Source organism: Hipposideros armiger, unplaced genomic scaffold (genome assembly GCF_001890085.2).
Source record: "Hipposideros armiger isolate ML-2016 unplaced genomic scaffold, ASM189008v1 scaffold_4, whole genome shotgun sequence".
NCBI lineage: Eukaryota > Metazoa > Chordata > Mammalia > Chiroptera > Hipposideridae > Hipposideros > Hipposideros armiger.
The window spans coordinates 3,545,503-3,557,563 of record NW_017731354.1 but is presented as its reverse complement, the minus strand read 5'-3'; the positions used below and the strand labels follow the sequence as shown (position 1 = coordinate 3,557,563).

Here is a 12,061-nt window from a genome sequence, read left to right as displayed (position 1 = left end):
GTTTTATGACCTGGCTGCAGATGGCCAGGCTACCCCAGTGTCTCCTTGATTTAAATGTGGCCTCTCTGTGCTGCTTTGGCTGTGCTCACACTGGGTCGACTCCCCCACGTGTATATGCCATCTGTTTGGTATGCGAGCTCAAAAAGGGTAATGGCGTGTCTGGGTGCGCTCCTTAGAGTTCTGGCGAAAAGTTACTTTTGTCTGGGTATTCTACAGATGTAATTTGGTGTCCATAAGGCACTGCGAGGTTATCACACGCTGAAGATAACATCAAGACCATCCCACGCTCTGATTTTTTTTAAATTGAAATATGACTTTTTCAGACTTACATAAAAATGTAAGGAAATCTGGAAAACACCATGTTTTTTAAAACGATGCTCCGGAAACATTGCTGAATTTGATATTCAGTCAGGAGTTTCCAACAGACATTGCTTGTACCATAAACTTTCACAGTGAATCTGCCACTGTGATCGAGGACGCTTTAAATCAGATTTAAACCTTGTCATTCCGGGGTAAGTGTGCTAATATTTTCACTCAGTCTCTGGGACAGCTGTTAAAACATTCTGGCTCTGTGGGCCAAATGGGACGTCTAAAACGCATGAGTTCTGTGTTCTAATTCTCAGTGTTGGCTTTTCTAATTAGAAAACAGACATTGGTTTCTGTAGAGATGAATGTCAAGGTGTACTGATCCCCACATCTTTCAGAACCATACATTGTGAACTTCCTCCAGATTTTAGTATTAAATATTTCAAGGTTTTTTATTCTGTATTTCCAGTTTGCCCAGCTGTGATGTGTCAGTCCTCAATTCTCTCCCTCCACGGGTTTCAGATTTAAGTTTTTTTCATGCTTGTTTTACAAACTAGCTTCCTCAGTACCTTCTCATAAGCTCTCTTAATACACCAAGGTAAGAACTTATCTTCTTTGTAGTGCCCCTCTCCCTAAGGCGGTCTATCAGGGAGGATTTTACCGCATTTTTCTCAGCTTTGCCAACCAGCATAGATATGACGGCCTAGGCACGCTCCGCGCAGGGAACCTCAAAGTGCTGGGAAGTGTGCTGCCTGACTCCAGAATTTCCCGTGTGCTCGTGCATCCATCAATTTGATGGCTACTGAAGCCACTTGTCCTTTCTTTCTAAGGTCCTTTCAAGACTCTACAATGGGCTGCACTTTTTTTTATGTGACAAGTTTGACTTCTCAGGTGAAACGCTGTAGGACTGGTCAGAAAAATTTCTCTTTGGGGCCAGGGCTCAAATGAATGGGGTGCATTATAACATTCCGTGAGAAAATAAATTGATAAAATTTGGTAGCAAATATGTGTAATGGTAGATACCACAGGTTCTCTTCCATTGCAGTTGTAGTTCAATAAAATAAAAATATTCAGGAGCAATTAAACTCAAAATTGTGAACATGAGAACAAAGAATGTAGCCAGATATATTCGTTAATTTAGAAATAAAATTTAGTAACATTACTTTTGTTTTGACTAGTACAAACTAAGTTAGCCATCCATATCTCTGAAAAATCTTACACGTCCTACTTTTAGTAAGAACTCAAAGAAAACGTTTGATCAGGTATTATCAGTGTTTGTAATACAAGTATCACACATGTTTGATCAGATTTATTACTGTATTTTAGTCAACATGATAGGTAGCACAAATACAAAACCACAGTCACGTTTACAAAGGTAAACATTGTACAATAGCTCTGTATACTAAAATATTACCAATAATGCAGTTTTTGAGAATCAAAATATCAGCTGGCTGATTCGGCTTTAATGGTTCCTAGTAATGTCTTGTTCTAGGATGATAATGCCACTAAAAACAGGTCATTCCCAGTATGCATTACCACTTGGCAAATTCATTCTAATGGCAGGAAGGGGGAATTTAGTCCAAAGAGCAATGATTCATTCTGATGAGCTGTTTGATCATAAAACATGCAGTGGTGAGCTTTCAATTCATCAACTATTTCTACCGTTCAGCAAAGATTATTGTTGTAGTTGGCATAATCAGAGAGCTCTTTGCACTCAATTCAAGCGCTTCGTACCATGAGATCGGCTATGGCAGGCAAGAGGTCCAGTGACTGCCAGTCCATTCCTGAGCGGCTGCCTTGATTAAGCTCAGCACAAACATCACACACTTCTCAGAAACGTGCCTGGACAGAGCCCCTGCCGCCTTCCTCACTAGCTGACCAGACACGGGTCGTCACTGCTCGGCTTCACCTCTCCGTCCAGCAGCAGGTTCATCACCACCTTCATCAGGTAGCTGCATGTTCCTCTCTGTCCCAGGGGGGCAGTGTTGTAAAAGGAAGTCATGTCGTCCTGAGAAGGAAAACGGTAAGCAAGGCGTTGGGTTTGGGGGTTGTAAAGAGTAGACAGGTAAAATCGGTGTCAGCCTAAGGGGGGAAATACATTCACAGAAAGATTTCCTCGTGGAAAATACAAGCTTGTCAGACTTTGCTTTCATTTTCCTGAGGTGTCGTCTCAGCATATAAAACAAAGACATTTTGGGTATTCTCCTCGTTGCGCGTAAGCTTTATTTACTCAGGGAACCTCTTTGCGGATGAAATAAAATATGACACAGAGAGCCCAGAAGAGACGGTGTGAGGCCATGGCACCCATGGCGCCCGTTCCACACCCCCGCCTGCCCCAGAATGTAATGTGATGCCTTTGGACTCGGCGGCTCCTCTCCGGTAAAACACATCCTAACTGCTAACTATATAAAGGAAATTTATCTCTTCCTAGATGGCTTTCTAGTCAGAACTTCATAGTTGAATGGACTCATAATTAACTAAAAAGTAACATTAATTCCTCAAGTCAGTCAGACTCCCCCCCCGCCCCCCAGCCCCCGCCAAGTACTGGATTTTGCATCCCGTAAATCGGTTTTATAAGTTAAATGATAAGAGATTAGGGATATTTTGAAGAGTTGAGACAATGAAAAATATCTACAAAAAACTACTTTCTGTACTTACTTGTTTTTCAGCTTCCTTTTGTTGACTCTCATCTTTTTGAAATTCACAAAATGCTGCTTTCACCAGTTTGTCTAGATCGACTTTGTCTTGAAATTCTAGCTCAGGGTTTCTTTCCAGTATGATGGATACGACCATTAGTAACTAGAAGAGACAGACATTGAAAGCCAATTAAATGAAGCATGAAAGTGACACAGTCTGGTCATGTTTTCATTCTTTCCCAGACTGATGGGTGCCCCTCACATTCCAGTGTGTTCTGCATGGGTCCTCTACGGGTGGACCCTTCCAGCCTTGCAGGTGAGTAGCATACGTTCATTCTGGAAGCCGTGCATTTCTGTTTTCATTGTGTACCTCCCTGTGGCTGTACAGAAATGCTTTCACGTCACTGAAATAAAACTAGTAACTTAGAAACATGCCTTTCCGAATCCTGTCTGTAGTGTAGCACCCTATTCACCCAGCTCGCCTTTGGGTGTCCATTAATCCATGTTCGCAAGACATCAGAACCAGTGTCCAGTGGAGCAGAGGCTGCCCTAGACGGTGACAGGCAACCAGGCCAGAGCGGACAGGTGAGTTCAGAGGAGACTCTGGATCTAGGCTCACGATCGCATGACTTGGAGCCCAGCACCCCAAAATGAGTATAAACCTGACCTCACAAAAGTTTCTTGGGGGATTATTATGCTTTTAAAAATACACTTCACTTTAGGAAATGAACACTATTTAGTCTATATAAACTGTCCTAGTTTAATGCAGCACCCTATTGTTTGACTATCCCATGCATTTACCTTAAGTAGTGATATTCATTTTGGATGACAAATTGTTACACACCAAGATTGTATCTGAGTATATAATGCTTGGTAAAGTCTTTCTGATCATGGTTATTGCTCCTACTTTGTGCATGAAACAGGAAAAAGACCTCGCAATTCCCAATTTGGGAGTCTTCCTGACTGTACTTCACTGAAATGTCTCCAAAACAGAACCTGAAAGAACCACAGGGAACATTTGCAGGAAAACCCAGGGGTCACAATGTGGGGGACCCCAGGCGTCAGCCAGGAGAATGCAAACTTCCACTGTGGCTCCAAAGGACAATTTCTTCTGCAAAGGGAATGATCTCACTTTGGACAATAAGAAGACCCTCGATGGCCACTGCAGGTCCCAGCTGCCGGGCACCGGGCATCGAATTGCTAACGGACGGAGAAGGCATTCACCCTTCTAAGAACGCCATCTTTTCCTGATCCCAGGCTCTGCCTCACTCCCACAGGCTATGAAACAGATCGGCTGATACTGTGTCTAAATCCTGGCCCAGCAGAGAGAAGGCTGACTCTCTCTTGGCAATGACCGTACCTCCAGACACGATGGATTTGGGGAGGGGCCACCTCCAGTTCAGTGCTCAGAGAGCTCGTGTATTGAGGAGCATGTTACCCAGAATCTGATGGAGACGTTCCCAGAGAAAGAGACAAAGTGAAGATGAGCTATGTGCTAAATCCATCCATTTGGAGGACTCTGTGGATTTGGTAAAAATGTATGAAAAAGGCCAAAGAGCACCTGGACACACGTGCGTGCACAGGTGTGTGTATCTTAGCATTTAATTTATATAATGCTGTGATGATACAGCACATTATATGTCTTCTCTCTTCACAGGGAGAGGTTTGGAAAGGTTTCCCCAAAATACCAAGTGACGATCTCCTGCTAGTAGGTGTGGGGAAACTTTTTCTGCTTTCTTTTCTGTAATTTTCTGAACTATGGAAGCTTTCTACAATAGTCATGCCTTATTTCTGTAACGGAATACTGAAACTAAAACACACAGACAAAGTGACTTCCTCTCTTTGATGGTGTTGCTCATGCATTTACTGTGGAGGGCGAGCGTGTAGCTGAAAAAGTTGGAAGTCACTCTCCATCCTGAAGGATTTCAGATGTCAACATTGCTCATGTGCCTTGACGTGGGTCATGAGTGGCCGTCCCTTCAGGACTCGCGTGGAGGAGATCGGGGTTAGTGAGGAGAGTCGTTTCAGGTCTGCTGGGCGGTTGCTCTGACCCCCGTTTTCAGTGGGCAGAGAGGGCACTTTGCAGGCAGCCCACGTGCCTGACACGCACCTCCACGATGATCTGTCTGTACTTGGGCTGGTCGATGTTCCCCAGCATGTCTTCCACAAGGAGGGAGAAATTCATCTCATACATGGTCATGTCGGACAGGGTTGGTTGCTGAAAAAGAAAACATTACCATGCCGCATTATTCTACTCCGGGTCCCACTTATTGGAGGGGTTTCAGTTTATAATCAATAATCTTTCTCAGTTTTTATGAAACCTTAGACAGCAGTTTCAGCTCTATGACTGGATTTTATACATGTCAAACTACTGAAGCCAACCAGCTGACTATTGTGATAAATGAAACCTCCTTTTTTTAGTAGTTTTCTTCACTATATTAATGATTTTAGGGGGAAGAGGCTATATTAGAAAGCCACTTCAATACACAAAAGGGACAGCAAAAACTGAGACAATAAGTAGAGTACATATTGCTTTTAGAATTAACACAAGAAGTTATGCTTGCTGTCCGACCTCAGCTTGTAAGTTACTTGCTGTTGAATTTACCTCATTTCTGTGGCAGGTCCTTTCTGGGCTGGCAGCATGAAAGTGCATACAAATAAGCAAGAACAACATGATGTACAGAAAAGGTAAGCAAACCAAGAAAAGAGCAAAACTAAAAGAATGTTCTCCATGCTACCCTTTATATTTCACTTAAACCAAGAGTATCGCATAGTCTCCCATTCGCTTGTCACAAAGCAAATGAGAGCAGAACCTAAACTCAGATCCAAATCTAAATCTGGGCCTGTGGGGAACCCTCAAAGGATGGAAGGGGAGGCTCTAAATATTAGGCCTGAAAGTCACCAGAATCACTACCAGAGATGACGCGCCAGACGTACTTGCTTTTACCTCAGTGATTTACAGTGAACATCATCATGGCCTCAAACCAATGCGTTCTCTACTTACTACCCCAAATGGGACAGAGCAGGAATGTCTTCTTTTACTCTAACGACAGCTGTTCTGCCTGGTATAATGATGCCTCAGACCTGTATTCAAGGCGGTCCAACTACTGTCTCCTATAGTCAATACAACCCAACACGTTGGTAATGTTTCCAGCTGGTCCCTAATTGGAGGAAAGTAAATCCGGGCCTCTGAACACAGTACTTATCACTGGTTAGATGTCTAGCAATGGGGTTCATGGGGTTACAGACGGGAAGGAAGACCCTTTCATGATTTCACATCAGTTTCCTTGTAATATATCTCATTTGAAAAGCCACCCTCGTTACGATGCAGCTATGGTAACTAAACCTGGAGAAGGGGATCACGCTGGCCGATATTCCCATCTCTGAAAGGACTTACGGGAGGCAGTGCAGCAGAGGAGTTAAGAGAAAGGCTCCGAAGTCACACTGCCAAGGGGGCAGTCTGGGCTCACTGGTGCCTGGATGTGTGACCTTGGGGCGATGCCTTAGCTGTGCTCCGGCTTCCTTACCTGTCAAACAGGAAGGGCAGAGCACCTGCCTCAAAAGATGGCTGTCAGGGTCAAAGGAGCACTTAGAAAGTGCCTGGCACAGAAATGCTTAACACAGATTTGTCGCTGCTGTCAGCTTAGAGAAGACAGGAAAGGCAGGCAGCCCAAGTGGTTAGACAATCCCATGAACACCAGGCAGGTATTAGCGGGGGCCGGGAAGGAAGGGGCCACGGCGGGGGTATGCAGATGGCCGCCTGGCCGGAGAAGCAGCACCTGGGCGGTGGTGGCCTGTCCTCTGCTCACGGGAGGTCACAGGGCTTCAACCAAACAAAACCACTCCACAGTTTGTGAGCGGGATAGGGAGTACTTTGTCATTTTTGATTCAATTTTTTTAACAAGTAATAGAATCACATAGCTCAAAACTTGAAAAGTTACAGAGGGTTCTCAGTGAAAAACCCACCCTGTTCCCCCAGACCAGTTTCTTTTCCAAAAGGCAAAGAAAAAAATGCTGCCAATTGCTTGTGGGCCCTTCCAGAAACACTCCATGTGCATAGAAACAAAATGAGTATGGGTATGAGTGTTTAAGAATACTTGATTTGTATAAAGACATGCATCAAAAATGATTTGGTTGGCATTTCAGCACTAGAAACAAATACAGTGCCCCATCTACAAAAGGCCTCATTATTCACATTTGTGCATAAGCAGAATGATTTAGACATCAGGATTCAGGAAAACATAATCACATCCAAGAAGCAGGCCAGTTTCCGTACCGTGGGAAGCCAGCTGAAGGAGGGGCCCTGATTCATGTGGACCAAAGGAAAGTTACATCTCAAGTGAAGTAAGTGCTTGTCTAATGACCTAAAAAGTGACTGCATTTTTCACGGTCGATGAAATTTGTAAATAGTAACCTCCTTATCCACAGCATTTACTCAGTCACCTTGCTTCTGAGGCCTGATCGGGTTCTTTTGAGTGGATGTTTCACTGTGTGTGAGACCCCCTCACTGGCCCACCAGCACTGGGTGGGGAAGCAACACCGCCATTCAGAGTAACACCAGTAGAACCCCCGAATTCACTAGTCAGTAAACAAAGGGAGGACAGCTCGCTGGGCAAAAGGTTTGCCCGTGTGGCTCCTTCACACAGAGCTTCCTCGAAGCATCTGAAGTAGGGTAATTAAAATTTTTGATTAAATACAAATTTTAAGCAAAACTTCCATTTGGTAAAGCAAGGCTTTCGTGTAGAGGGACACTGAAATTGAAAAGTAAACATGACTCAGATTGGGAATAAATATTTCCAATCCAGCTGATTATTTCTTAGCATTTCCTCTCTTCAGGGATCCGGATACCCCTCCTTGCAATACTCTTAGGAAATGAATACGCCGCCAGGTTACTTGCAATCCGGAGGGGGGAAGAGTTCTCTGCTCCTTCAGGTGGCTTTAGAAGTCGCTTTCACCGGTATGAACAGGTGGGACTGTACCTGTGGCAAGTGCTTCCCCGCCACAATGATGCCATTGGGCGTGCGCTCCAGGATCTGCCACACGCGGTCATAGAACCCGGCGGGGGTTCTATTCAGAGACCCGTTGATCTGACGCCTGTTCAGCCAGCATCTGCAGACCAAGAGAAAACGCCTCAGAGCTGAGAAGCAAGCGTGTTCTGGTAGAAAGCAGGGATTTCAACATGGATTAATTGTTCCAACAGGGCGAGCAGTAAAAGCTCAAATCCATCAATGATGCCTATTCCACCATGTGTTAGAGATTACTAAATATTTCACAGTGAAAACAGAGCTTGCAGAAAATGAGAAAATCGCCCAGATTAAAAAAAAAAATTTAACAGGCAAAATGTATTGTCTAGTAAGTTACAAAGTTAAAAATCTCACTGTATAATCAAATGACTTTAATACGCAAAGCAGCTCCATTTATTGTAAAAACTCAGGAGCAGCCTAAGTAATTTATATTACAGCTTTTTCTGTAATAAAAAACAGTTCTTCAATTCAATGCAATCCACAAGTATTTGTTTTGCCCTTATTCAAACTTTGGCAAAAGTTAAGTCTATGAAAGGGATTAGCCCTGAAGAAGTTTACAGTCTACTTAGGGAGACAGAGTAATGGAGAACACACGTAAATAACATTACTAAACCAAAACCTTTACGCCAAAATGTTGGGAGGAGGTGGTGAGTGCCACAAAGGTTCAGTGAGGGAACTGATTAAAGTGGTACGAAGTATTACGTTCTGACCAGAATAATAAAAATTAAGAAACACAAACCACACTTGAAAATGTATAAAATTCCAATCAATACAAAATCACAACTGAAGACCGATGTTTTCATTAGCATCTCTGTGCACACCGCCACCTGGCAGAGTGGACTCACAGGCGCTGCTGCATTTTATTTCTTATTAACATCCTATCTCCTTTATGTAGCAACGTGACGGCGTTACGGCGACCCCAGAGTGTCCTGGAGGCAGCAAAGGCCCTCCTTACCTCCCATTCTGTTGCGGCTGGAGAATGTCCAACAGAAGCTGTTTGACTTCACTGGGTGACAGCTGATATAAGTCTGCAGCGGGCTTGTCCCCGCCGCGGGTCTGTAGTTCATACTCCATGGCGTGGATGACCCACCTGCAGTGAGATGGGAAGCGCGAGTCAGCGACTCCCAATATAAAACCCCCTGTGCTGCTCACCGCAAGGCCCGTAACAGCATCGACCCGTGGGGGAGGGACGGAAGAACAGGCCACTGGGACTTCCTGAACCGCTCATCTAATGACGCCCGTAAAGACTGTGTGACATGATCGGACTCTTAAAAATGAGACCTGCTCTTACATATGCAGGTTAGAGAGTAAACATGAGAAGGGGCTTAGAACCTCGGTTCTTGCCAAATGAGGGTCTACCAATTTGGTGTGAGAGTATATACTGTACACAAATAGCGACCACATGACTACTGGCTTAATACTATCGGATTGTCGGAAAAGTCATGACGTATTTTTTCTATGTTTTTCATTGCAAAAATGCGTCATGACTTTTCCGACAACCCAATAGATACACGCAAAAACAGCAGGGATAAAAAGGATTCATTGTCAGAAAAGGGCTGATACGTGCTGGTATATAGACGTTCCTTTTCTAGGAAGGGAAAGCGCTTGTCACCTGTTTCCTTTGCTTTGCAGTCATTCTCCATGATTGCAGAGACAGAGAAGGACCTACTTCTGAAATACGGGGACATAGCTCAACTTATACTTGTATATTAGAGGATATGCTTTACCCTGTAGATTTCAGAAGACTCTTCTTTATAGAATTTAAATGCCATTCGTGTGCCTATTCTTAAAGAATCTGTTCTTCAACAGGTATTTAAATGCTGTTCATAAAATAATTCTTTACTACAGAAAGAGCTTCAATATAATCATTTAGGCAAGCATTTATGGAGCACTATTTGTGTGTCTGGTATGTTCCAAGGTGGTATAATTGTATGCCTAGAAATGCCTAAAATATTTAATTATTTTATGTGTAATTTTATTTTTTAATCTGAGAAGCTTTTAATAAGTATTTTTATAGTTTCGTCTCATTTCTTTCACTTACCCTATTCCGAGGAAAGAACTCAGATAAATGACTTACGCAAATCAAAGAAAACTCTGGAAATAATACAGTGTCTTAGGGAACCAGAACTACACACCATTAGGAAAAGCTGGGGAATTAGTTTTACCCAGCAGATTCCTGGGCTATATCCCTAAATCCTTCCATGAACACTGAATAACAGAGTGCAGCTCAGCATCTGAGAGAATGTGCTTCATTCACCCAAGCTGCTTTGCCTCCAGGAGGGAGGCTGTGGAGAGGAGCCCACGGGGAGAGGCGTCCAGCGACAGCAACGAGGAGTTCAAGTGGCCAAATTACCACCCAAATACATCAGCACCTTCCTCTTGACACACTTCTTTGAAAGACAACCCACAAGGCTATTACTGCAGGTCCAGAGATGAAAAAATGGGGTGGAAATAATCAAAAGATGCAAGTCCCTCTTTCTGCCAAGGCTGGTTTGCAAAACAGCAGTGATGCACCCTCACAGGGTGGCTTTCAGGTCTCTCCGTGGGAAAGATGGTAAGAAACGCATTATGCTTTCCCCAGAAGTGACATCCAGCAGGCATTATCTCCCGGCCTGCTCTGTGCCTGGTCCGGTCTCACTACCCTCTGCTCAGGCAGCTCTCAGCCCTTTCTCCCGCTTTCTCCCCTATTCTTTGTTGTTGCCATCCCTGGAAGTTAGGACCTTACCTAGCCCACCAGTCAAATGCAGAATATGGGCTGTGAAACACTGAGCTAGATTATAGACAGGAGAGATACACAAAGACAGAGCATAATTAAAAAAAAATTTATACACACACACACACACACACACATATAGTTACTATCACCGTTGATAGCACACAATACATATTTAATAGTCGCTCAGCGTAAGGACAATAAAGATGACAAAGTATTTGCAAATAACAAATGGGAGATTCCTGATATGAGCACGAGAGGAGGTGGACAGAGTGAAGACTTACCATCTGCACTTCTCTAACCAGTTGCAAAGTAGAATAAACTTACGTTATTGCCAAAGACTGGAATTGCTTTAGTTGTTCATCCTCATTATTATTTACTATATTTCCTCAAAATGTTCTACAAGCATACAAGTCACACAATATCGCTGCTTTGATGTTCAAGTTCTTACGACATTAGTTGTTACAGCACATTTCACTTCCAACAAACTGCTCCCTAGACCTCTCTTTAAATAAACTCTATTTTTAATTTTACAGATTAGAGTTGTCTTCCATTTATTATTTTCTTTGTTTAACATGAAAAGTTTACATTTGTGGCAGCTTAGTCTAATAGAAAGAGCATCAAATTAAAAATCTAAAAACCTGCCTTTTGGTCCCCTCAACAAGCCAATGGCATGAAAAGTGTGTGTGTGGGGGGAGTTACTGTTTTAGATGAAAAGTAACTCAAGAGATAGAACTAATGCCATGTGTGGGCCTTGTTTGTGATCCTGATTTCTTTTTTTAAGTAACTTTGGGGACAACCAGAGAAATCTGAGTAAGAATTGGGCATTAGGTGATATTAAGGAATTATTACTAATTTTATTGAGTGTGATTATAGTATTGTCATTATTAAGAAAATGTCCTTTTTCCGAGATATATACTTACTAAAACATTGAGGGGTAAAAGTCAAAATGTCTGGGATTTGCCTTAAAATATACTACAGAAAAAAAAGATGAAGCGAATATGGCAAATGAAAATTACTAACAATTGCTTATACCATTTAAATAATGGACATTTGTGAATTTGACAAATTATTACTAACTATTTTAACATTTTCATAATGCAAAGCAAAAACAATAAAGACCTACTTGAATGCCACTTGTGTAACCTCCCAACTGTGCCCCACTGGCAAGTTATTTTTCAAATGAGAATATTATTATTATCTGTTCAGCTTATTTTATGGAATTATTTTCAGGGATAAATAAGACAATGTATGTTAAGAGAGTCATAAAAATGTTGGCAAGCCCCTTTTAATTGACATTTCAGACTCAGGATGAAAGAAGGTAATCCAATTTTTTAATTCAAGTCTTGGTGTTAATTAAGTGCTTGCTACTCCAATTAACT

At 42.7% G+C, this 12,061-nt stretch overlaps 1 protein-coding gene and 1 long non-coding RNA gene across 10 annotated transcripts in view; one reads left to right on the top strand and one right to left on the bottom strand.

Moving 5' to 3' along the window:
- Positions 1-1,600: 1,600 nt before the first annotated feature.
- Positions 1,601-12,061, bottom strand: part of PHKB (phosphorylase kinase regulatory subunit beta) — a 129,225-nt gene continuing 118,764 nt past the window's right edge. For all 6 annotated transcript variants that reach the window (XM_019643243.1, XM_019643235.1, XM_019643252.1 and 3 more), the window contains 5 exons: positions 8,922-9,056; positions 7,922-8,051; positions 5,053-5,160; positions 2,965-3,105; positions 1,601-2,314 (listed from right to left, as the gene is read on the bottom strand). In XM_019643243.1, coding sequence (XP_019498788.1) covers positions 2,177-2,314; positions 2,965-3,105; positions 5,053-5,160; positions 7,922-8,051; positions 8,922-9,056 — 652 coding nt within the window. In that variant the 3' untranslated portion in view covers positions 1,601-2,176. The remainder of the gene's footprint in view (positions 2,315-2,964; positions 3,106-5,052; positions 5,161-7,921; positions 8,052-8,921; positions 9,057-12,061) is intronic.
- Positions 2,245-7,915, top strand: LOC109383143 (uncharacterized). 4 transcript variants are annotated; one of them, XR_002124088.1, is made up of 4 exons: positions 2,245-2,329; positions 3,186-3,258; positions 3,399-4,525; positions 5,564-7,915. It is a non-coding gene; the product is annotated as an uncharacterized LOC109383143 (long non-coding RNA). The 4 variants fall into 4 exon arrangements; XR_002124085.1 differs by having other exon boundaries at positions 3,186-3,527; positions 3,866-4,525; XR_002124089.1 differs by having other exon boundaries at positions 3,186-4,525; positions 5,564-7,286; positions 7,779-7,915.